At 49.1% G+C, this 26543-nt stretch overlaps 2 protein-coding genes across 7 annotated transcripts in view; one reads left to right on the top strand and one right to left on the bottom strand.

Annotated features, from left to right (window-relative positions):
• TMEM102 (transmembrane protein 102) overlaps window positions 1-26543 on the top strand; it is a 169212-nt gene that overhangs the window by 124388 nt on the left and 18281 nt on the right. The gene's annotated exons all lie outside the window — the stretch shown is intronic.
• Window positions 8269-21983, bottom strand: LOC310692220 (thialysine N-epsilon-acetyltransferase-like). The gene is made up of 6 exons (XM_083472902.1): window positions 21698-21983; window positions 20140-20194; window positions 12147-12230; window positions 11891-11992; window positions 9638-9678; window positions 8269-8674 (listed from the first exon to the last, which is right to left on the bottom strand). Exons 1-6 carry the CDS (start codon window positions 21758-21760, stop codon window positions 8498-8500), a joined length of 522 nt encoding a protein of 173 aa, XP_083329028.1. The 5' UTR covers window positions 21761-21983; the 3' UTR covers window positions 8269-8497.

Genomic DNA, 26543 nt, shown 5'->3' with positions numbered 1-26543 from the left:
TGATATTCCTGAATATTTAGCAAGCTTTACATAGTTCTAGTCTAAACCAGTGTTTCCCAAACTTGGGTCTCCCATCAGTTTTTGAACTACAACTCCCATCATCCCTAGCTAGCAGGACCAGTAGTGAGGGATCATGGGAGTTGTAGTCCAAAAGCAGCTAGCGATTCAAGTTTGGGAAACAGTGGTCTAAACCACAGAGCCTAGGACTTGCCGATCAGAAGGTTGGTGGTTCGAATCCCCACAATGGCGGGGTGAGCTCCTGTTGCTCTGTCCCAGCTCCTGCCAACCTAGCAGTCCGAAAGCACGTCAAAGTGCAAGTAGATAAATAGGTACCACTCCGGCGGGAAGGTCAACGGCGTTTCCGTGCGCCGCTCTGGTTCGCCAGAAGCGGCTTAGTCCTGCTGGCCACATGACACGGAAGCTGTACGCCGGTTCCCTTGGCCAGTAAAGCGAGATGAGCACCGCAACCCCAGAGACATCTGCGACTGGACCTAATGGTCAGGGGTCCCTTTACTTTTACCTTTACATAGTTCCAGACACAGTTTACACTAAAAAGAAGATTCCACCTAAACATTAGGAAGCACTTCCTGACAGTAAGAGCTGTTTGACAGTGGAATTTGCTGCCCAGGAGTGTGGTGGAGTCTCCTCCTTTGGAGGTCTTTAAGCAGAGGCTTGACAACCATATGTCAGGAGTGCTCTGATGGTGTGTCCTGCTTGGCAGGGGGTTGGACTCGATGGCCCTTGTGGTCTCTTCCAACTCTATGATTCTATGATTCTATAAACATTAGCATTTGATAAGACCATCGGGATGGCTGTCAGATATCCCTCAGTGCAGAGCACCTCGGCAAATAATGCCAATTATTACAAAGGAGGTTTATAGATATAGGAGCGGAATTCCTTCAGGAACTGCCCCTGATTGCTATCTGCCTACCTGTTCTCAGGCAAGGGGGGTTAAGGAAATATTTATAATCTTTAGGAGAGCCAAGATTATTTTCGGATTGCTTTCCTGTGCTGTTTTAGACATGTGGGTCATATACTTATGTATGCCCGTTTACCTTGTCCAATAGTCAACATTTATTCTATATTTGAAGGAAATCAGCCCTGAGTGCTCACTGGAAGGACAGATCCTGAAGCTGAGGCTCCAAGACTTTGGCCACCTCATGAGAAGAGAAGACTCCCTGGAAAAGACCCTGATGTTGGGAAAGATGGAGGGCACAAGGAGAAGGGGACGACGGAGGACGAGATGGTGGGACAGTGTTCTGGAAGAGACCAGCATGAGTTTGACCAAACTGTGGGAGGCAGTGTTAATGAATGTTAGAATGATGTTGGATTGAAGTTAAGTGGTTTCTAGCTGTAATGGTATAAAAGAATATGAAAAAATGGATTCTTAACAGGTAAAAATTTAATGCTATAATATATTAAGATTAAAGATCAGGATAAAATAAGGAGGGAAAGGAATTGCTGAACTAATAAATTGAACTGGAATACAAAAAAGGGAGGTATGAGGAGGTCCGGGAAACAAGCAAATGAAAGATAAGTGATGAAAAGATTGAATTGTCTTTAACTATTTTTTATTTTGTATTTTTTCTTTTTTTCATTTTGTAATATTGTGAAAACTTTAATAAATATTTATATATATATATATATAAACAAACTGTGGGAGGCAGTGGAAGACAGGAGTGCCTGGCGTGCTCTGGTCCAGGGGGTCACGAAGAGGTGGACACGACTAAATGACTCAACAACAACAAATTCTATATTTGAGACCTCAGGATTCCTATAACAGAAGAAAATACAGGGTTGAGCTAGATGACCACTGGGTGCTTTTCCAATTCTACGGTTCCGTGATTCTTTGTCTTCACCACTGCAGACCGGTTGGCGTAAGAGCGATCAGGAGGTTTCGCAGGGCGCTTCAGTGTCAAAGGGTGCCCGATTCGGGTTAAATATTAGTTCGGCGTTTTTGCCTGTACCGTTTCGGTTCAATAACAAACCGGCCTGGAAGCTTCAAGGACTCGTCTTCTTCCCCTTTGGCCTGGAGACTTGAAGGCCCCCCCAAGAAACTGGCTCTCTCCCAGACGGCAAATTTTTAACCTGAAACACGTGGTCACTTCTTTCTTTCCATCCCAGAATTGTACTGCCTGGTTCTGATTCTAAAATTTTGTCTAAAATGTATAAATTGCTCCTTGAATGGCATTTGAAGGACGAGGAGGTTAAGTCGGTTATGATTCACCGGGCCAAGGATTTTGGGTATAATATACAGCTGAGTGATTGGGTAAAATTATGGAAAGAAGGTTTAAAATTTACTGCATGCAATGCCTTAAAAGAAAATGTGGTGAAAATGATGTATAGATGGTATATTACACCTGTCAAGTTAGCGAATATGTATAAAGTCAGTAATAAATGTTGGAAATGTAAAGAAAAAGAGGGAACATTTTATCACATGTGGTGGGAATGTAAAAAGGTGAAATGATTCTGGGAGATGATATATAATGAGATGAAAAAAATGTTGAAATATACATTTATAAAGAAACCAGAAGCATTTTTACTAAGCATTGTTGGGAGTGATATAAATAGAAAGGAATGTAAGCTCTTTTTATATGCAATAACAGCAGCAAGAATATTATTGGCCCAAAAATGGAAGCAAGAAGAATTACCGACGATTGAAGAATGGAGGATGAAGTTAATGGACTATGCAGAACTAGATAAACTAACAGGAAGGATTCGAAACCGGCGGGACCAGAAATTCACGGAAGACTGGAGTAAATTTACAGACTATCTGAAAAGTATTTGTGAAGATCAGGCGATGTTTGTAGATTTGCAAGAAGTTTTGTGAGGAGTATTATTGGAAGTATTGCAAAAATGGACAAGGGGAAGGATGATTTGTTAAGAGATGTAAAGGCAATATAAAGTTAAGAAATGCGTAAGAAGTGGTTAAAATGGTGGATCATCAGAGGTGCTGATGGAAGTCCAAAAAGATTGTATAGGTGATAAGTTTTGTGGTACATTTTATAATTTATATGTTAAAATCAATAAAAATTATTTTTTTTAAAAAAAGAATTGTACGGCCTGGTTCTTGCGGCTCGGAGACCGAGAGGGAAAACCACTCTGCGTGTGCTCCGGAGACAACCGCTCTTTATTTTTAAGCAGAATTCGGGTGGCATTGTAAATCATCGAATCGCAGAATTCTAGAGTCGGAAGGGACACCTGAGGGTCATCCAGACCAACCCGCTCCATTGCAGGAATATTTTGCCCTGAGCAAGAACTCCCCACATTGGAAGATTGGCAAGTAAAGATGGTCGAATATGTGGATTCGGAATCGCCGTGATGAACTGTTTCCAAAGGACTGGGGCAAATTTATACTTTATAGGAAAGAAAATTGTAAACATTTGAAAAGGTGTGTCTGAGTCGAAATGTTTGGTAATGGGAAATTAAGTAGCTGATTTACTTATAAGAAAGCGATTGCTAAAAGATTGATGTAAGGTAAAAAAGTGAATCTAGGAATGTGAAGAAATTGGTAAAGTGATATGGAAGTCTGTTAGAGGGAGGGAAAGAGGTTGATGCTTTATTTAAGCAATGCTTTAAGTTATGAATTTTGTGGTTTTTTGATACTGAAATGTAATGAAATATGGAAAACTTAATAAAAATTATATTAAAAAAGAGGAATATTTTGCCCTGGTTAATCTTAAACTCCCTCCCTCCTGTAGTGGATTTTTCTCCAAATCGCAGGCTGCGGCACAGCTTTTTAACTTTATTGGCCCACAAAAGCAGAGTCCCGAAGGTCTATAAACTTGCACAGGTTTACACAGAGGTATTCCTTCCCCTTGGCTTCACACATGCGTGGAAATTAAATCCTGTAGCAACCAGCTAGCTAGACCTGAATAGAAGAGACCAGAGATGGGAAGAAAATTAAGTCCTGACCAGAATGGCAGAGTAAGTCGACGGATTATGCAGAGATGGCAAAAAACGACCAGAAGAATCCGAAATCCGGAAATCTAAAATTTTTAATAAGGAATGGGGGGAAATTACAATTTATCTGGGGGGAGGGAATCATTGTAAACGGTTAAAATCATTAGTGGGACTGGAATAACACTTGGTGAATTTTTGGATTATAATGGAGATGTAAAAGATTTTATTATTATTATTAATAATAACAATAAATTTTATTTATACCCCGCCCTCCCCGGCCAAAGAACATAGAAGAAAATTAAAATACAGGTTAAAATGCAATTTAAAATGCAGCCTCGTTTTAAAGTAACTAATAAATCAAGACCGTAAGAGGTCTTATAAAAGATGGAGGAGTAAATGGCCGACAATAGGATCCACAAAGGAGAGGAGGGGATATTCTTTCGAATCTTGTTTTTATGATGTATGTTGGATATGCGATTGTAAAAATCTTCATTTGGAAAACCAAATAAATATTTCTTTTTTAAAAGAAGAAGGTGAAAGCATCACCAAAGCCACAGATTCATCAGAAAATTTATTTATTTATTTATTTGCAACAACCCTGCTTTGCAAGTGGTTGATCTAGATGGCCGCAGGAGGTCCCTCCTGTGATCCTGTGACTCTTCTCCTCTTGCCCAAACTCCTTCTCCGCACTCGATTTTGCTGCCCCTGCGTCGCGGGCTATCCATCCCCCCCTCTCTAACCACAAAACATGCCCCGTCCAGGAGCCTAGGGGTGGAGGGTAGGATTCGAACCCAGAGCCCGCTAGAATCTCTTCTCAGCTGCCAGCCTCCTCAGGGCCTCGTTGGGGAAACGTAGGAGGTGCCAGCCGTCCTTCTCGGTCAGGTTTTCGCCTCCCCTCCTCTCGAGGAAGCTCAGGACGTCCGCCTTCTGGGAGGAAACGTGCATCCGGAGTTGGCTGAAGCCTTGGCGCCAGGCAACCTGATGTGGCAGGGAGAAGGGGAGGGTAATAATAATAATAATAATAATAATAATAATAATACCGTATTTTTTGCACCATAACACTCACTTTTTTCCTCCTAGAAAGTAAGGGGAAATGTCTGTGCATGTTATGGAGGGAATGCCTGCGGGTGGCGGGGGGGGGGGATCTGCTGCAGTCCTGAGCAGAGGATCCATGGTTCCCCTTCCTTCCCTCCTCCGTGGCTCGCTTTGAAGCAGCAAAGCGGGAGAAGAGCCGCTGAGTGGGGAGGAGAGAGGGACAGAGAGCCTGCTTGCTTTAAAGGAGCAAAGCGCCCCCTCCTCTCCTTGGGCTGTAGGTGGAGCTCCAGATCTGGGCTTGGCAAGCGCCTCTCCTCCTCCCGGCCGGGTCCGGGGGCTTCCAGCCATGCTCCGTCCTCGCCTCCCCCCCCCCCCCGCGGCTGAGACTTGCGCTGAGAGCCGGAGCCAGCGGCGCCCCCTTCTGCCGGGAGACCCTCACCCGCCCGCCGGCTTCCTCTCGGAGGGTTTTGGGGAGCGCAGGGCGCGGTGAGGCCCCTCGGAGCTCTCCTCCCTCGCAGTTGGCAGCAGCAGCCGCCGCCTGTGGCTGGGCCGAGGGGATGGCGGCGGCGGGGTGCGGAGGCTGCCCGTGCCCGGCCAGGCGTCAGTGGCGGCGTCGGCGCGGCTGCAGCGGCTGCTCCTCCTGCGAGCAGTGAGTGGAGCGCAGCCGCAGTGGCGGCGGGGGGCGCGCACGCGCTAGGGCGCAAGGCTGGCTGTGGCGGCGGGGAGCCCGTCGGAGGAAGGAACTTGTCCCTTCCCTCTGGACTCGCGCCCCCCACAGATGTTGCGCCCGGTGCGACCGGCACCCCTGGCACCCCCCACGCTACGCCACTGCCACTGGGTGCTTTTCCAATTCTACGGTTCCGTGATTCTTTGTCTTCACCACTGCAGGCCGGTTGGCATAAGAGCGATCAGGAGGTTTCACATGGCACTTCAATGCCAAAGGGCACCCGGTTCGGGTTAAATATTAGTTCGGCGTTTTCGCCTGTACGCTTTCTGTTCAATAACAAACCGGCCTGGAAGCTCAAGGACTCGTCTTCTTCCCCTTTGGCCTGGAGACTTAAAGGCCCCCCAAGAAACTGGCTCTCTCCCAAACGGCAAATTTTTAACCTGAAACACGAGGCCACTTCTTTCTTTCCATCCCAGAATTGTACGTCCTGGTTCTGGCAGTTTGGTGACCGAGAAGGAAAACCGCTCGGCACATGCTCTGGAGACAACCGCTCTTTATTTTTATATATATAATTTTTATTAATTTAAACATACCAATTATTATACATTCCACAGAACTTCACATCTTATACAGTCTTTTCGGACTTCCATCAGCACCTCTGATGATCCACTATTTTTATCATTTCTTCTGCATTTCTTAAATTCCTGTTGCCTTTAATTATCTTAACTCACAATCCACCTCTTTAACCATTTTTGCAATAATTCAAATAATTTACCTCACAAAACTTTTTGCAAACCTACAAACGTAATCTGGTCATCACAATTACTTTTCAAATAGTCCGTAAATTTACACCAGTCTTCTGTGAATCTCTGGTCCCGCAGGTTTCGAATTCTTCTGGTTAGTTTATCCAATTCTGCATAGTCCATTAACTTCATCCTCCATTCTTCAATCGTCAGTAATTCTTCTTGCTTCCATTTTTGGGCCAATAATATTCTTGCTGCCGTCATTGCATATAAAAACAACTTACAATCCTTTCTGTTTATATCATCTCCTACAGTGCCAAGTAAAAATGCTTCTGGTTTCTTAATAAATATATATTTCAACATTTTTTTCATCTCATTATATATCATCTCCCAGAAGTTTCCCACCTTTTTACATTCCCACCACATATGATAAAATGTTCCCTCTTTTTCTTTGCATTTCCAACGTTTATTGCTAACTTTATACATTTTAGCTAATAAGTGAACTGCTCTTTATTTTTAAGCAGAAATTGGGTGGCATTGTAAATCATCGAATCGCAGAATTCTAGAGTCGCAAGGGACACCTGAGGGTCATCCATACCAACCCACTCCAATGCAGGAATATTTTGCCCTGAGCAAGAACTCCCCACATCGGAAGATTGGCAAGTAAAGATGGTCGAATATGTGGATTCGGAATCGCCGTGATGAACTGTTTCCAAAGGACTGGGGCAAATTTATACTTTATATGAAAGAGAATTGTAAACAGTTGGAAACGTTTGTAGGTCTGAGTTGAAATGTTTGGTAATGGGAAATTAAGGAGCTGATTTGATTATAAGAAGGTGATTGCTAAAAAGATTGATATAAGGTAAAAAAAGTGAATATAGGAATGTGAAGAAATTGGTAAAGTGATATGGAAGTCTGTTAGAGGGAGGGAAAGAGGTTGATGCTTTATTTAAGCAATGCTTTAAGTTATGAATTTTGTGGTTTTTTGATACTGAAATGTAATGAAATATGGAAAACTTAATAAAAATTATATTAAAAAAGAGGAATATTTTGCCCTAGTTAATCTTAAACTCCCTCCCTCCTGTAGTGGATTTTTCTCCAAATTGCCACTCCGGCTGCGGCACAGCTTTTTGACTTTATTGGCCCACAAAAGCAGAGTCCCGCAGGTCTATAAACTCGCACAGGTTTACACAGAGGTATTCCTTCCCCTTGGCTTCACACATGCGTGGAAATTAAATCCTGTAGCAACCAGCTAGCTAGATCTGAATAGAAGAGACCAGAGATGGGAAGAAAATTAAGTCCTGACCAGAATGGCAGAGTAAGTCGACGGATTATGCAGAGATGGCAAAAAACGACCAGAAGAATCCAAAATCCAGAAATCTAAATTTTTTAATAAGGAATGGGGGGAAATTACAATTTATCTGGGGGGGGGAGGAATCATTGTAAACAGTTAAAATCATTAGTGGGACTGGAATAACACTTGGTGAATTTTGGATTATAATGGAGATGTAAAAGATTTGATTAATAATAATAATAATAAATTTTATTTATACCCCGCCCTCCCCGGCCAAAGAAAAGAGAAGAAAATTAAAATACAGGTTAAAATGCAATTTAAAATGCAGCCTCGTTTTAAAGTAGCTGATAAATCAAGACCGTAAGAGGTCTTATAAAAGATGCAGGAGGAATTGGCCAACAATAGGATCCACAAAGGAGAGGAGGGGATATTCTTTCGAATCTTGTTTTTATGATGTATGTTGGATATGCGATTGTAAAAATCTTCATTTGGAAAACCAAATAAATATTTCTTTTTTTAAAAGAAGAAGGGCGAATGCATCACCAAAGGCAAGAACAAGGCCACAGATTCATCAGAAAATTTCTTCAGGCTTCTTCGCAGACTTATTTATTTATTTATTTATTTATTTATTTATTTATTTAGCAACAACCCTGGCATTGCAAGGGGTTGGTCTAGATGGCCGCAGGGGTCCCTCCTGTGATTCTGTGACTCTTCTCCTCTTGCCCAAACTCCTCCTCCGCACTCGCTTTTGCTGCCCCTGCGTCGCGGGCTATCCATCCCCCCCCCTCTCCAACCACAAAACATGCCCCGTCCAGGAGCCTAGGTGTGGAGGGTAGGATTCGAACCCAGAGCCCGCTAGAATCTCTTCTCAGCTGCCAGCCTCCTCAGGGCCTCGTTGGGGAAACGCAGGAGGTGCCAGCCGTCCTTCTCGGTCAGGTTTTCGCCTCCCCTCCTCTCGAGGAAGCTCAGGACGTCCGCCTTCTGGGAGGAAACGTGCATCCGGAGTTGGCTGAAGCCTTGGCGCCAGGCAACCTGAGGTGGCAGGGAGAAGGGGAGGGAAATAATAATAATAATAATAATAATAATAATAATAATAATAATAATAATTTATTTATTTATACTCCGCCCTTCCCGGTTCAAAAACCGGGCTCAGGGCGGCTAACAACAAATGTATAACACTTAATTCTAAAAGCAGCATAAAATACAGTATAAAAACATGAATAACAATAAAATTCAAAAATCAATTTAGGGGAAATAAGCATAAGGGCTAGCTGGCTGAATTGGTCCTACTTGGGCCAGCGAGGAGACCAGGGGAGAATTAGCTGTGGGGTCTCAGAGTGGGTGGTCTTCATAAAAGGGGGAGGGAAGAGAAGGGAAAATAAAGGATCAGGCTGAATTCAAATTAAAGGCCAGGTGGAATAGCTCTGTCTTACAGGCCCAACAGAAGCAGGTTAAATCCTGCAGGGCCCTGGTCTCCTGGGACAGAGCATTCCACCAGGTCGGAGCCACCACTGAGAAGGCCCTGGCCCAGGTCGAGGGCCCGGGACTTCTAAACTATGGTTATTCATGGACCTTAAGGTCCTCTGCGGGGCAGACCAGGAGAGGCCGCCCCATAGATACGAGGGTTTGGCAATGGGAACTTTCCAGCCAAGAGAGGACAAAGGGACTGTCTCCTTATGAGATAGTTTCCAGGTATATGTTACTTTTCTAAGCTAAGTCTGCCTTCTGGGATCCAACTGTGAACAGAATGATGTGTGAGTAAACCTTTTTATACTTTTATAGACGACTGTATCGTGTCTTATCTTTTAGGAGGGAATAAGGGGGAAATACCAGAACAGTTATTTTGGAGGCTTTAGCGAGCCTGAGCAAACGCATCCACTGCGAGTTTAAAACGGGGAATGTTACTCTGCTAAATTGTGGAACTTGTTAACACGAGTTGGAAAGGCTATAAGCAGACAATATATCCTCTCCTGAAGCCCTGAACACACAACTCACCTCACCCGCCTGCTCCATCAGCGCCTTCCCGATCCGCCTCCCTGTGAGTAAGGAGAACCAGAAGAAGCCTGTTATGATAGGGTGCTCTGGGTGCGATTCCTACGTGGCGAAAGAGGGTTGGGATGGATGACCTCTGAGGGACCCCCGACTCTACAATTCCACAATTCTGTGACCTCGGAAGACGGCAGATTCTCCAACGCTGGAGGTTTCTGAATGGAGAGGGCATCCGCCAGAGATTCTTAGGCTGTGATTCCGACATGGCGAAGCGGGTTGGGCTGGATGACCTCTGGGGGTCCCAGTCCAACTCGACATCTCTAGGATTCCATGCTAAACTGAGCAGGGGAAAGGTGGATTCTCCCCATCCTGAGGTGACTGCATTGATACCAGTTATATCCGCCGCTTCTCTCTGAAGATACAACCCAAGGTGGCAAGAATTTTGTGGCGCTGCCAGGGGTCCCCAGATGGCCTCTCACCTGAGCTCTGGCCAAACCTCAGCTCCGGCCATTTTGCAGCCTCTTAAACCATGGGTGGGGATGCAGGTGGCGCTGTGGGTTAAACCACAGAGCCTAGGACTTGCCGATCAGAAGGTTGGCGGTTCAAATCCCTGCGACGGGGTGAGCTCCCGTTGCTCAGTCCCTGCTCCTGCCAACCTAGCAGTTCGAAAGCACGTCAAAGTGCAAGTAGATAAATAGGTACCCCTCCGGCAGGAAGGTACCCCAGAGTCGGCCACGACTGGACCTAATGGTCAGGGGTCCCTTTACCTTTGCCTTTATTCCTTCTCTTAGGGATGTGGGTGGCGCTGTGGGTTAAACCACAGAGCCTAGGGCTTGCCGATCAGAAGGTCGGCAGTTCGAATCCCCACAATGGGGTGAGCTCCCGTTGCTCGGTCCCAGCTCCTGCCAACCTAGCAGTTCGAAAGCACGTCCAAGTGCAAGTAGATAAATAGGTACCACTCTGGCAGGAAGGTAAACGGCGTTTCCGTGCGCTGCTCTGGTTTGCCAGAAGTGGCTCAGTCCTGCTGGCCACATGACCCAGAAGCTGTACGCCGGCTCCCTCGGCCAGTAAAGCGAGATGAGTGCCACAACCCCAGAGTCGGCCACGACTGGACCTAATGGTCAGGGGTCCCTTTCCCCTTTTAAACCATGGGTAGACAAACTAAGGCCCGGGGGCTGGATCCGGCCCAATCGCCTTCCCAATCCGGCCCGCGGACGGTCCGGGAATCAGCGTGTTTTTACACGAGTAGAACGTGTCCTTTTATTTAAAATGCATCTCTGGGTTATTTGTGGGGCAAAGGAATTCGTTCATTATTGTTTTCCCCAAAATATAGTCCGGCCCCCCACAAGGTCTGAGGGATAGTGGACCGGCCACCTGCTGAAAAAGTTTGCTGACCCCTGTCTTAAACCCTGACTCATCATGAAGCACAAAAAGGGCTTTTTCAAGAGCAGCTGCTGCACCCTTGATCCGCTTCAGTGCGCGTTGAATTTTTCAACCTGAAATATTGCGGGGCTGCTAAAAACTTCTAATGTGACTTGGGAAGTCCAAAGATATTCTGGTTAGATCGTTGTAATTTGGTTTTGCTTGGTGAGTAAACGGGTGTATAATTGCACAGAAATCGTTAAAAGGGTTTGCCAAATACTTGCAGTTGTGGTTGTGGCTGCTGCTGCTCACTACTACTACTACTACTACTACTATTATTATTATTATTATTATTAAATAATAATTTTTAATAATTTATTATATATACCCCACCCATCTGGCTGAGTTTGCCCAGCCACTCTGAGCAGCTCCCAATCGTGTTAAAAACAATACAGCATTACATTATTATTATTATTATTATTATTATTATTATTATTATTATTATGGTTCCCTTCTAACTCTACGATTCTACGATTACGTGACATTTTCAGGAGGTAAAATTAAAATTCTCCTGGTTTTCCGGAAGCAGATTGTGTGCTCCTTCGTCGAACACAGAGGCCCATGTTGTCCGATCCAAAAGAGAATTGAAGGTGTGAATTCCGCACACCCGAAGACATATTTTTAACACCGCCCCCCCATCACCGCTAAAATTGGCCCCCCAAAAAGGTTTCGCCCCGCTAAAATACCGCGTGGCTATTCGTAATGCTTCTGAATGCAAATTTCTGGAAACCACAGGATGAGAGAACGCTGGTCTTGCGTTCGAATCCTGATTGCGGATTTCCCAAAGCGGCTGGCCGCCGTGAGGACAGGATTCGACCACTAGCTCCCCATCGGTACCTCTAAATTCCGGCATGACGTAAAGATTGTCCATGTAGATGTTCTTCCCCCTCCAGGTGTTATAGGTGTACGAGAAGAGCGTGTACCCGATAAGGGTGTAGCCTGTGTGTGGAGCAAAATCAATAATGTTACGCAGGAGTTCAGCCTTGCTGGCATTTCCAGACCACCCACTAGCGCCTAAATTGCATCAGCAGCAGCTTCTCCCTGCGAGCCGGATCATGTCCACTGCAAGATGGGAGCCTCATCCCCTTATTACCTTCCTTGCTTTTCTGTTCGGCGGGGACTTCGGCTACAAGGCACTCGTACTGGGTCTGCTCCCCAAAACCGGCTTTCTTCAGCTCTGGGGAGGAAGCGGGGAAGGGAGGAGCAGTAATAATAATAATAATAAATAATAATAATAATAAATTTTTATTTATACCCCGCCCTTCCAGGTTCAGAAAACCGGGCTCAGGGCAGCTAACGACAAATTTAAAACAATTGATGCAACAAGAAGCAGCATAAAATACAGTATAAAATAAATTCAGAATTCAAAAATCAATTTAGGGGGGAAATCCATCCAATAAACATTAGATGATCACCAGGGCTAGCTGACTAAGTTAGTCCTATTTGGGCCGGCGAGGAGACCAGGGGAGAATTAGCTGTGGGATCCCAGAGCGGGTAATCTTCATAAAACGGGAAGGGGGAGGGAAGGAAGGGGAATAAAAGATCAGGCTGAATTCAAATTAAAGGCCAGGTGAAATAGCTCTGTCTTACAGGCCCTGCATAAGGGGGTTAAATCCTGCAGGGCCCTGGTCTCCTGGGACAGAGCATTCCACCAGGTCGGAGCCACCACTGAAAAGGCCCTGGCCCTGGAGGAGGATAGTCTGACTTCCTTAGGGCCTGGGGCCTCTTAACTATGGTTATTCATGGACCTTAAGGTCCTCTGCGGGGCAGACCAGGAGAGGCAGCCTTTCAACAATAAAACTGCCTCTTAGCGCCCCCTGTAGGTAATCCCATGACCACCCCCGGGGGCACAACCGCCCCTGTAAAAGGTAAAAGGTAAAGGACCCCCGGACGGTTAGGTCCAGTCAAAGGCGACTCTGGGGTTGCAGCGCTCATCTCGCGTTCAGGCCAAGGGAGCTATAATAATAATAATAATAATAATAATTGTCAGGGGTTCAGGAGCAGAGACGCAGAGAAGGGAGGAGACAGAGAGCGAGGGGGAGGAATACGAAGGAAGGATGAGTGGGGATGACGACCCGAGATCACCGAGCCTGTCTAGCGAGTCCGAGGATTCCCAGAAGGGAGCGCCAGCAGCCAGAGCAAGGGGGGAGAGCAGGGGGACACCCCAGGAAGAAGGGTCCAGAGAGGGATCAGAAAGCAGCAGTTGGAGATCGGGACCCACGTTCCCAGCCGGGAGCAGCGGGGAGAAAGGGGACCAGATATCGGGCTCCGGAGACTTTCAGAAGGAGGGAGGGCATGAGTCAGGAGTAGTCACGCCCACCTCGGGAAGCGAGGAAACAATCAAGAGGAAAGTGGAGAGTTGGGCGCGCGCGCCAAGTTCAAATGTAACGGAAGCTGGCGCAGTCAGCAGCCCAGAGAGTGAACCGGGTCCCAAAGCCCGCCGCAAGGAGGCGGAAGGGTCAGGGGGGTCCGCGTCAGAAGAGAGTAGGAAGGGAGAGACCCAGGGGGGCAGGAGGACCCAGAGACGGAAGGAAAGGCGCAGGAGGTGGAGCAAGGCTAGGGTATTAAGCTGGTGCGCTAGAGGCGGAGACTCAGACGGGTCTTCGTCGTTCTGACCTAGAAGAAGTAGGGCTGCACGTTGCAGTTTGGAAATGGAACCTGTAATCCAATAAAGACTCTTTGAAACTGAACGCTGGCTGACTTGGTCCTATGTGAGCTGGGACTGGGCGGCAGCCCTGACAGTAAGACCCGTCTCTCACAAGCTTCTGACACCTGATACCTCGCAGCGGAGACAGAAGCAGCTGGAGGAGGGGATCGGTGTGTGGGAGCAAGCTCACGACGGTTGGCAAAGATGACGGAAGCAGAGAAAGTTTCAGCGCTGCAACAGGCAGTTACCCAATTGAATGCGGAGGTACTGGCATCCAAGAAAAGGGAGGAGGATGCGGCAGCCGCCTACCGAGATCTCCACGCCAGGTTTGAAGCATGGGTTAAGCATGGGCAGCCAGGACCCAGACCGGAGGGGGTTGGGTTGGCACGGAGAGCAGGAGGGCTGGTGGCTCACTTCGATGGGAATTTACAACAGTACCCCAACTTTCGAGCAGATGTGATGTGCGCACTGCAACTGCTGGCAAAAGACTTTAGAGATGAGCAAGAGAAAGTGGGGTTTATACTGTCCCATTTGCATGGGGATGCGAAAGCGTGGCTGCGCAATTTGTGGAGGGATAAAGATCCGGCGCTTCAGAGTGCAGATGCCTTTATCAAAGCGATGGATGCATGTTTTTTGTCTACCATTGATGTGGATCTTGCCCGACGGAAGATTCATGGACTGAAACAAGGGAGGGCGAGCGTCCGGCAGTACCACGCCCGCTTTTTTGCGCTGGTCAGTGCATTGGAATGGGACCGGGACTCGCCCCCAGTCAGGGACCTGTTCTGGGAGGGTCTCAGCTCTGCTGTGAAGGATGAAATTGCGAGGGGGGAGAGGCCCCGAAGCACGCAGGAGGTGGTCCAAAGGGCGCTGACTGTGGGGGTGAGGCTGGAAGAACGTCCATGGTGCAGAGATGAAGGACGTGGAGGGCGCGAAGCAGCGAGAAGTTTCTCTTTCGTTCCAAGGGAAGCAGCGCGTGCGCAATCCACACCTCCGCCAGGAGGGGGAGTGGAACCTATGGAAGTGGGAGGCGCCAGGGCTCAGTCAGCTAGCAGAGCCTCTGCACCGACGGCAGTCAAGACTAAACCTCCTAGAGGGACCAGGAAGTGTTACTTATGCGAGAGCCCTCAACACTTGGCGAAAGAGTGTCCCCAGAGGAGCTCCAAGCACACTGCAGCCTCCGCAACGGTGAAAGTGGCCACACAATGCAGCGAAGCCCAGCAGGGAAACGACGATGTCTGGCTGGAGACAGAGGCACTGGGGCCCAGCCAGACGCATCAGTGAAGCAGTCCCCAGCGATATTGCAACCCACGGACCCCCTCCCACCCAAACCAGTAGTGCAACTCACAGCGTCTCTCCAGCTACCCAATGGAGTCACCATCGAAGTGCCGCTTTCTGTGGATTCTGGAAGCAACGCAGACTTTATAGCACAGGATTTTGTGGAGCAGCACGCTATAAAGCTGCTGCCTGCCACTCTGCCCCTGCAAGTCGTCACAGTGGATGGCAGAGAGTTGCTAGGGGGGCAGGTGGTGAAGCAGACGCCACCAATGGTGATGCAACTTGGTAACCACAGGGAAGTCATCAGTTTTAATGTCACCCGACTGTCGGACACGCCCATTGTGTTGGGCATGAGTTGGCTGGACAGGCACAGTCCAACGCTGGCTTGGTACCAGAGACAGCTGATCTTCGGCTCCTCTTACTGCGCAGAACACTGCATCCTGCCCAGGCAGGAGGGGGAGGAGGAGGACTCACAACTGCAGTTGGGAACGTTGCAAGCAGTTCCCCACAAATACGCGGACTTTCTGGAGGTCTTCTGCGAGAAAGAGGCAGACAAGCTACCACCGCACAGGCAATATGACTGCAAGATTGACCTCCTGCCAGGGGCGACGCTGCCGAAGGGGAAGCTATATTCCATGTCTGAGGACGAACTACAGGAACTCAAACAGTTCATCGATCACAATTTGCAGCGCGGTTTCATCCGGGAGTCCAGCGCAGTAGGGGGCAGTCCTGTTTTCTTCGTGAAGAAAAAGGACACGCCCCAAAAAAGATTGGTCGTGGATTACCGCCTCTTAAACAGAATGACCAAGCCCTCCGATTTCCCTATGCCCAGGATTGACGACCTGCTGGCGACGGTGCGCAAGGGACGCGTGTTCACCAAGTTGGACCTGCGAGGAGCGTACAATCTCATCCGCATGAGGGAGGGCGATGAGTGGAAGACAGCCATGTTCACGCCTCTGGGCACCTACGAATACAGAGTGATGCCGTTTGGTTTGCAAAACGGTTCTCACTGTTTTCAAGCTTTTATGCATCACGTGTTGGCGGGACTCCTCTACAAGAAGTGCGTCTGCTTTCTGGATGACATCCTGATATTCTCTGACTCGCAGCAAGCACACGACCAGGACGTTCGGGAGGTGCTGAAGAGGCTGCAGCAGCATAGACTGTACGCCAAACTGGAGAAGTGCCAGTTCGACACGACGGAGGTGGATTTCTTGGGTTACAAGCTGTCGGACAAGGGGCTAGCCATGGACAGCGCCAAGGTTCGTGCGGTGTTGGATTGGAAGAGCCCGCGCAACCGGAAAGAGGTCCAGAGGTTTGTCGGATTCGCCAATTTCTATCGCAAGTTTATCAAGGGGTTCGCGATGCAGACGGCAGCTATTACGGACACGCTAAGCTCCAAGAAAAAGAAATTCATCTGGACGGAGCAGGCGGAGCGGTCCTTTCAGACACTCAAGCGTCTCTTCGCGTCGGAAGAGCAACTGCTGCATATCGACCCCGGCAGACCGCTGAGGGTGGAGACAGACGCGTCCGATAGAGCAGTGGGAGCGGTACTGCTGCAGAAGGACCCGCAGGGGGTCTGGAGGCCGGGGGCGTTCTACTCCAGAAAGCTCAGCAAGTCGGAGCAGAACTACACCATCTGGGATAGGGAGCTGCTTGCCATTCATGCAGCTTTCAAGGCGTGGAGGCACTTCCTGATCGGCGCCAAGCACACGGTGCAGGTCTGCACGGACCACAAGAATCTGGAGCACTGGCGCACGGCTCGGTTCCTGAACCAGAGGCAGATCCGTTGGGCGGAGTTCTTTGCTGACTTCAATTTCCGAATTGAGTACGTCCCGGGCGACACCAACATCATGGCGGATGCCCTGTCCCGAAAACCGCAGTACCTCGAAGAGGCGACGCCAGCGGCGGCCATGCACATCTTCGCGCCAACAGCGTGGGCGTGCGCTTCAGCCACAGTAGACCTGGATGCGGTGCGACGGGCGTTGACGGACGACTCATTCGCGCAGGCGAAGATGGCAGAGGTGCACAAGGGCACGGTGAAGGGCGACGAGTTCCAGATACGAGACGGCTTGCTCTTACGTAAAGGGGCCGTCTACGTGCCGGGAGACGAACTTCGCGCCCGGGTACTGCAGCAGCTGCACGACGCACCCACGGCCGGGCACTTTGGCACAGAAAAAACGGTGGAATTGGTCGCAAGAGACTTTTGGTGGCCCAGACTGAGGGGGGAAGTCGCGGACTACGTCGCGAGGTGCGACACCTGCCAGAGGGCCAAGCCGGTGCACAAACCACCGGCGGGACTGCTGGAACCGCTGCAAACGCCGTTTGAACCATGGGAGAGAGTGGCCCTGGACTTTGTCACGGATCTCCCCAGCTCGAGAGGCAAGACAGCTGTACTAGTGGTGGTGGACTTGTTCACCAAGATGGCACATTTCATACCGTGTGCGAAGGTGGCCACGGCAGAGCAAACAGCCAAATTGTTCATAGATCACGTGTTCAAAGTGCACGGGCTGCCGCGGTCTATACTGTCCGACCGCGGACGCCAGTTCATCTCGAATTTCTGGCAAAAGCTGATGGGCTTCCTGAACGTCAAGATCAACCTGACATCGGCAAGGCACCCGCAGACCAACGGGCAAGCGGAGAGGGTCAATGCCATCATGCAGCAGTACCTGAGATGCTATGCCAATCAACAGCCTGCGACGTGGGTGGATTACCTGCCGCTCGCCGAATTCGCCTACAACAACACGAAACACGTATCCACAGGAGTGACGCCGTTCTTCGCCAACAATGGGAGGAATCCCAGAACCTTCCCGGGACTGGACAGAGTGGGGGAAGGGGAACCACAGACGGCGGACGCTTTCGCATCTGAGTTGCAAGAGGTCCACGATCAACTCAGACGGCAGCTGGAGCTGGCGAAGCACGCATACAAGGTCCAAGCTGACAAGCACAGGCGAGTTGGCGAGGAGATCCGAGTGGGAGACTGGGTCTGGTTGGCAGCCCACGCGGTGCCGACCCGATCGTTAGCCAAGAGGAAGCTAGGGCACAAGCAACTCGGTCCATACCGAGTCGAAGCGCAGATCAACCCGGTGGCTTTCCGGCTGGTGCTACCAGAGGGTTCCAGGATGCATCCGGTGTTCCACAGGTCGGTGCTCACTCCCTACAGGGCACCGCACAGGTTCCAGGAACCAGGAACGGCACCGAGTCAGTCTCCGGAGCGGACGGAGGTGGGGAGATTGCCACAGCAGGACCCCATCAACGAAGTCACGGAGATTTTGGACTCCAGATGGGGGGAAGACGGAGTAGAATATCTACTAGCAAGGGAGGGCACCCGGGCCAGTACTAATAGCTGGGTGCCAGACTACGCCTTGGAGGAACCCCTGCTCAAGGATGAGTTTCATGCCCTTTTCCCACACAGACCTATGCCAGCGGGCTTCTTCGACGACTGGTTGTTCACGCCCACGCTTTCCTCCAGCACGTTCCATGGCTTCGACTCGGAAGGGGAACCCGCACCGCGCACACGTTCCCCAGAGGGGTCACCGGAGGGTTCGGCGTCCGACAACTCGTATTGGTGGGACGATCGGCCAGAGGAGCAGTGGCGCCGGAAGTGGCAGGAGACACCAGGTCCAGCGACAGACGCAGAGACGGACATGGACGTTTGCGGGGAGGACCTTGGTTTCGAGCACGGCGGCACCGAAATGGAGGCGGAGGAGACCACCGTTGACGAACGCGGGGAGGAAGACTCGGAGGTCTTCAGTTGGCGGCCAGCAACGGGGAGCGAACTGTATCCGACATTCACTCCCGTGATGACGGAGCACCCACCAACCACCCTTGAAAGCGGGGAGGGGGGAAGGGGGGGCTTCGAGGGGGGGATGGATGTCAGGGGTTCAGGAGCAGAGACGCAGAGAAGGGAGGAGACAGAGAGCGAGGGGGAGGAATACGAAGGAAGGATGAGTGGGGATGACGACCCGAGATCACCGAGCCTGTCTAGCGAGTCCGAGGATTCCCAGAAGGGAGCGCCAGCAGCCAGAGCAAGGGGGGAGAGCAGGGGGACACCCCAGGAAGAAGGGTCCAGAGAGGGATCAGAAAGCAGCAGTTGGAGATCGGGACCCACGTTCCCAGCCGGGAGCAGCGGGGAGAAAGGGGACCAGATATCGGGCTCCGGAGACTTTCAGAAGGAGGGAGGGCATGAGTCAGGAGTAGTCACGCCCACCTCGGGGAGCGAGGAAACAATCAAGAGGAAAGTGGAGAGTTGGGCGTGCGCGCCAAGTTCAAATGTAACGGAAGCTGGCGCAGTCAGCAGCCCAGAGAGTGAACCGGGTCCCAAAGCCCGCCGCAAGGAGGCGGAAGGGTCAGGGGGGTCCGCGTCAGAAGAGAGTAGGAAGGGAGAGACCCAGGGGGGCAGGAGGACCCAGAGACGGAAGGAAAGGCGCAGGAGGTGGAGCAAGGCTAGGGTATTAAGCTGGTGCGCTAGAGGCGGAGACTCAGACGGGTCTTCGTCGTTCTGACCTAGAAGAAGTAGGGCTGCACGTTGCAGTTTGGAAATGGAACCTGTAATCCAATAAAGACTCTTTGAAACTGAACGCTGGCTGACTTGGTCCTATGTGAGCTGGGACTGGGCGGCAGCCCTGACAATAATAATAAAATTTTATTTATGTCCCACCCTCCCCAGCCGAAGCTGGGCTCAGAGCTGGCGTTTGTCTGCAGACAGCTTTCCGGGTCATGCGGCTGGCAGGACTAAACTGCTTCCGGCGCAAGGGAACACTGTGACGGAAACCAGAGAGCATGGAAACGCCGTTTACCTCTCCGCCAGAGTGGTACCTATTTATCTACTTGCACTTTTGATGCGCTTTCGAACTGCTAGGTTGGCAGGAGCAGGGACCGAGCAACGGGAGCTCACCCCGTCGCGGGGGTTCGAACCACCGACCTTCTGATCGGCAAGCCCAAGAGGCTCGGTGGTTTAGACCACAGCGCCACCCGCGTCCCAAACCACCCCTGTAGGGAGCCGCTAATCTAAGGTTACCAGACGTCCCTGTTTCCCGGGGACAGTCCCCAGATTTACAAATCAGTCCCCATACAAAATCCGTTGAAGTTGAAAAGTGTCCCCAGATTCATTGGGGAAAATCTGGTAACCTTATAATCTATATGCACACCGGAGCCCCTTCTTTACCTTCGACGTTGGTCCTGAGCGAGCCCAGAGGGACGTTGTAAATGGCCGCAATCTCCTGTTTATAGGGAGAGAAAGAGAGAATTGGGAGCAAAAGCTCTGGTTTGCAGCCGCCTCGAGACTCATTTGTTCCCCTTTCACCCAGGGTGATGAATCGTGCACGCAAGAACAGTCAGGATCAGAGCCAGGGCCGGATCTAGGTTGGACGAGGCCCTAAGCTACTGGAGGTAATGGGGCCCTTTATATGTCCAGCTGTCCTTTGTCAACAACTGGTTTTTTGTGTTGAATATATGCTTTATGGTCATTTATGGACCTAAAGCCATTTGCACATAACAAAATGTGTATTTTATCAAAGTCATTGTTGAACTGAAATACAATTAAGAAGTATATTAATAGTGAAATACAATTAAGAAGTATATTAATTGTGAAATAATTATTAAGCTCTAACTTAAAATATATTTTTTTATCCGTAACAAACTTAATAAGGCAAACACATTGGCATTTCGCAATATCAAAAGTTCCTTTAGAAACACAATTTTCAAAGACTCATAATTTTTTTTTGGGGGGGGGGCTAAGAAAGTGGTGCCCTAAGGCATAGGTAGGCAAACTAAGCTCTTGACAGAAGGCGCTGGCACTAATTGAGCCCCCACAGGAGATAGGCAGATGACACAACCTTGATGGCAGAAAGTGAGGAGGAATTAAAGAACCTATTACTGAGGGTGAAAGAGGAGAGCGCAAAATATGGTATGAAGCTCAACTTCAAAAAAACGAAGATCGTGGCCACTGGGCCCATCACCTCCTGGCAAAGAGAAGGGGAAGAAATGGAGGCAGTGGGAGATTTTACTTCCTTGGGCTCCATAATCACTGCAGATGGTGACAGCAGTCACGAAATTAAAAGACGCCTGCTTCTTGGGAGAAAAGCAATGACAAACCTAGACAGCATCTTAAAAAGCAGAGACATCACCTTGCCAACAAAGGTCCGTATAGTTAAAGCTCTGGTTTTCCCAGTAGTGATGTATGGAAGTGAGAGCTGGACCATCAAGAAGGCTGTTCGCCGAAGAATGGATGCTTTTGAATTCTGGTGCTGGAGGAGACTCTTGAGAGTCCCATGGACTGTAAGAAGATCAAACCTCTCCATTCTGAAGGAAATCAGCCCTGAGTGCTCACTGGAAGGACAGATCCTGAAGCTGAGGCTCCAAGACTTTGGCCACCTCATGAGAAGAGAAGACTCCCTGGAAAAGACCCTGATGTTGGGAAAGATGGAGGGCACAAGGAGAAGGGGACGACGGAGGACGAGATGGTGGGACAGTGTTCTTGAAGCTACCAGCATGAGTTTGACCAAACTGCGGGAGGCAGTGGAAGACAGGAGGGCCTGGCGTGCTCTGGTCCAGGGGGTCACGAAGAGTCGGACACCACTAAACGACTCAACAACAACAACAAGAGATAGGAGTTGGCCCCCCAACCCCATGTCATCCCGACCCAACCAGAGGACCTCTGTCTTCGAACCCTCGGAGGTCTCTCCCAACTCTGACCGTTCCGTGCTTCTCATCGCGTTCCTCACCTTCACCAGTCGCATGATGTCCTTCAGGTCTTTTGGAGCACAAGGGCGGATGATGAAACTCATGGCTCCAGATTCTCCCGGGCTACTTACTCTGTAGAAAGGACTGCTATGTGCCTCTGGGCTGCGTTTGAAAGCTGGGAGGGTGGCTGGTCGAGAATCTGCTTGATTCCTGAGTGACGACTTGACTCCGGTGGGGGTGGGAGGGGTTTCTGGGTGCTTTGGAGGGAGAGGGTTCCAAGGTCAATCCGTCAGGCTTCTTAGATCTCAGCAGGGAGAAGATGGGAACTTGAACTCTCTCCAGGGTCCTGTGGCCGGCCATAGTTTTCGAGATGTGACAGTAATATCCAAAGGCAACACAATGACCAAGTACAACAATGCGATGTCAATATTGTTGCAAGAATTTATGTATAGGTTGGGGGGGTTGCCCCTCCAGCAGATAGCATGCACATGCAGCCCACTACCAAAACCAGCACAATCGCTTTTGCGACTTTTGTGATTTGTCCCCACAAAACACTTCATCACAGTTTCTTCCTGCCTATTCAAAGGGCCTTTGCTGCACGATACCAAATGTAAGAATTCACTGATAAATGTATCTGTGTACTGGCTCACTGGGAAAACTTCATATAGACCTGTGAGCTCAGCTTCTCAGCAGCCCCTCTGCCTGAGTGATCATCCCTGGCATCCTGATACCTGAGTGCCAGACAGGTAGCCATTCCAGAAATACCAAACCCAGATGAAGACAAAAGGGTGGGATTCACTTGGCTGGGAAACAGGGAAATGTAAATGTCTCTTTTGTTCCACTTGATGGGTGTTTGGTGGAGGGCAAGGAGAACCATGGGGCAGGGTCCAGGATGCTCAGATTACTGCCACCTGATCTCCCCTTTCATGATGTTAACGTGATGTATGAGTGATGTAGTTTTGGGGGGGTGTAACATGGGGATTAGCAGCTAATAAAAGTTTGGGGTCTCTTTTGTTCGGGGCTTCCATCTTGTTGCACCTGGTGGCAGGTGGGAGTCCTGTGGCGACAGTCTTCAATCAAGACCAAGCTGACTGGCTGCTGTTTTGCTCTGGTATTCCTGGCTGGTGTCCTTGTTTTTAGTCCAAGGGAGCCCTCAGATTTCTCCGTTAAGAATATAAACTCTTTATATAATCTATACAGAACATAGAACAATATGAAATATGCACTCTCTGCAAAAGCAAATAAACAGAAATCTTCTAAATCTCCGAAAGTCACAAATTATGGACTCTCTTTGCAACACAGGGGTTTAATTGTTTGGTTACTTATAGTTTTCAAGAAGGCAGGGCTGGGTGAGCCTCATTGCTTCAATAGCCCTCCTTCACACTAGGTGTTTGTCTATTTTTAAAGCCTTCACTGTGGCAGGGAGTTCCACAGTTTAACCATGCACAGAGAAGGCCTTTTCCATCCCAAACCTTCCAACAAACAGCTTCCTGTGATGTCCAAGAATGCTAGTGTTAGGAGAGGGGGAGAAAACTTTTCTATATCCATTTTCTCCGTGGTTTTATAAGATCGTATCATGCAGGTTCATGCAAGATTGTGGCCACTGGGCCCATCACCTCCTGGCAAATAGAAGGGGAAGCAATGGAGGCAGTGAGAGATTTTACTTTCTTGGGCTCCATGATCACTGCAGATGGTGACAGCAGTCACGAAATTAAAAGACGCCTGCTTCTTGGGAGAAAAGCGATGGCAAACCTAGACAGCATCTTAAAAAGCAGAGGCATCACCTTGCCAACAAAGGTCCCTATAGTAAAAGCCATGGTTTTCCCAGTAGTGATGGATGGAAGTGAGAGCTGGACCATAAAGAAGGCTGATCGCCGAAGAATGGATGCTTTTGAATTCTGGTGCTGGAGGAGACTCTGGAGAGTCCCATGGACTGCAAGAAGATCCAACCTCTCCATTCTGAAGGAAATCAGCCCTGAGTGCTCACTGGAAGGACAGATCCTGAAGCTGAGGCTCCAAGACTTTGGCCACCTCATGAGAAGAGAAGACTCCCTGGAAAAGACCCTGATGTTGGGAAAGATGGAGGGCGCAAGGAGAAGGGGACGACAGAGGACGAGATGGTGGGACAGTGTTCTCAAAGCGACCAGCATGAGTCTGACCAAACTGTGGGAGGCAGTGGAAGACAGGAGGGCCTGGCGTGCTCTGGTCCAGGGGGTCACGAAGAAGTGGACACGACTAAACGACTCAACAACAACAAATCATGCAGGTTCCTGCCTCCGAGTGAATCGGGCCCCTCTTGCCAGCTGGCTACTTCCTCCTTCCCAAGACACTTGGAAACCCGGGTCCCGAAGTTGTGTGAATCATGCGCCGTGAGCAAACAGACGCCTTCTGATTCAGCTGGCGCACTGTACACAAACTCTGGATTAGTTGAGCAAATATGCTCATCATCGCAGTAGTGGGTGAATTTGGATTCAGGAAACGTCTGGCCCTGATTTTACTCACGTCGGCTGCATGACAAGCCGCCAATCATCCACTTTCGGAGCAACACCACGGGAGAATTTCCAATTCAGGCCCGTATTTTTTTGTGTGGCTGCGGAGAATTATTGCCGTCTGCTCACCCAAACTGACCGCCTGTGAGGGAGATCGAGCCCCTGGGAGTTATAGTTTGTTCAGGGCGCTGGGAATTGTAGGTCAGGTGGGGGAAGAATGGCAATTTTTGGGGTTCTTTGGGGAGAAGTACTGTGCTTTAAACAACAACAACTGTGCTTTAAATGTCCATTTGATCTGTTTTAAATGTCTGCAGGTGGATATACCCATCACATTTCCTTCAATCTCATTTTCTGCTCTTTGGCGCCATCGGATCGGGTCCCACCCTCTGGAGCAGGAAGAAACACGCTTGCTCCATCTTCCGTGGGACAACCCTTTAGATATTTATATTTATATTTATATTTATATATCATTTTAATGCATCACACACACAAAAGAAATATAGAAGTAAACAAATATCCATCACCTCCTAGAAACTAAAAAGGAAAAAAGAAAAGAAAAACAACAACAACATTAAATACCGTATTTTTCGCTCCATAAGACGCACTTTTTTCTTCCTAAAAAGTAAGGGGAAATGTCTGTGCATCTTATGGAGCGAATGCGTGGTCCCTGGAGCCGAATTGCCCAGGGGACAAAAGCAGATCATGCTCCTTTTTTTTTTTTAAAGAGTGAAGGGGGTGTTGAAAGGAAGCTGCTGATTGGCAAGCGATCGGGGAGGGAGATAAGGGACGCTAGAGATAAAGGAGGCTGCCTGGGAGGGGGGAGGTAAAAGCCCATGGATCCTCAGGATTTTTGCATTGGGTCACCCCAAATTCACCATCAGATCACATAGCATGTCCATGGCTGCAGCCTGCACCAAAAAAAAAATCACGCACCCACTGTTTCCTGGGGCAGCAATGGCGCAAAAACGTGGTTACAAAGCACGGATCCACATGGATCCTCAGGAGTTTTGCATTGGGTCACCCCAAACTCACCGTCAAATCACATGTCTGTGGCCACAGCATGAACCACAAAAATCATACATCCACTGTTTCGTTCAGACTATTTTTTCCCTTGTTTTCCTCCTCTAAAAACTAGGTGCGTCTTATGGAGCGAAAAATACGGTACTTCTCACAATACATTTAACATAAAAATGACTTTTTAAATATATACTGTAACTGACTTCCCATCTACTCCTTACTTCTATTTCTCATCAATTCAGTCTGATGGAAAACCTAGGATAGAATAAATAATATCAAAACCAAAACATGTTGTAATAGGGCAGTGAATAACCCTTTACACATTTTTCAAGGTGGCTATCGTATCTCATCTCTGGGTGGATCTACACACAGGGGAAAAGCCACTATAAATAAATCAGAAATTAAACTGTTATAATAATAAAAAAAACCGCTATGGAAAATCGCAAATAATTTTCCTTTGCTCCTCAGCGCCACCTGGTGTTGCATGTGTATAATGCAGCCAAAATTATGTGTGTGTTTTTTTTTAAAACTAATGTAGCTGAGTCTCCTTTTCCCCAGGCTAAACATCCCTAACTCCATCCACTATTTTTCACAAGGCGTTCACGGTGAAGGGAGCTGGGTTCGAGTTAAAGATTAGGGAAGGGAAAAGAATGCCATCGCCATTTAGTTAAAGAATAAACTGCACCAGGAGCTTCTGAGAGTGACTTGAGGGCAAAGTTTGCGCGAGGGACTTGAGGAAACGGGTTCGAGAAATGGGAGGCAAAGTTGAAGCTACAATGGCTGAGGCTTAAGCCATCGAAATTTCCTCTTCCTGCCAAAATCCCAGACTTGGGTGGGCCTGATTCTGGCTACTCTGTGAAGAATCATAGGGTCCGTTCCAGTTCTACAATCCTATCATTCTCTGGCCTCAGAAGGTGGTGGGCCGTCCATCAATTTTTTAAAACAGTGGTTGGACGGACGCCTGCCAGGGATTTTCCATGGAGGCGCAGATTGCAGCTATAACAAAGGCGGCATTTTTTCATCTCCGCCAAGCTAAGCTGTTGGCTCCTTACCTCTCTCGCCCTGATCCAGCCACTGTGATCCACGCGACGGTCACCTGGATTATTGTAACTCTCTCTACATGGGGCTGCCCTTGAGACTGACCCAGAAACTCCAGCGGGTGCAGAATGCCGCAGCGATACTCCTTACGGGGTCCTCGCTGCGAGATCACATTCACCCAGTGCTATACCAGCTGCACTGGCTCCCAGTGGAGTACAGGATCAGATTTAAGGTGCTGATTTTAACCTTTAAAGCCCTATGCGGCCCAGGACCCACGTACCTACGGGACCGCCTCTCCTGGTATGCCCCACGGACACAAATGACAACATCATGGAGGTCCCAG

Source organism: Podarcis liolepis, assembly GCF_965112155.1.
Source record: "Podarcis liolepis genome assembly, chromosome: 13".
Taxonomy (NCBI): domain Eukaryota; kingdom Metazoa; phylum Chordata; class Lepidosauria; order Squamata; family Lacertidae; genus Podarcis; species Podarcis liolepis.
This window is presented reverse-complemented; position numbering and strand designations above follow the sequence as displayed.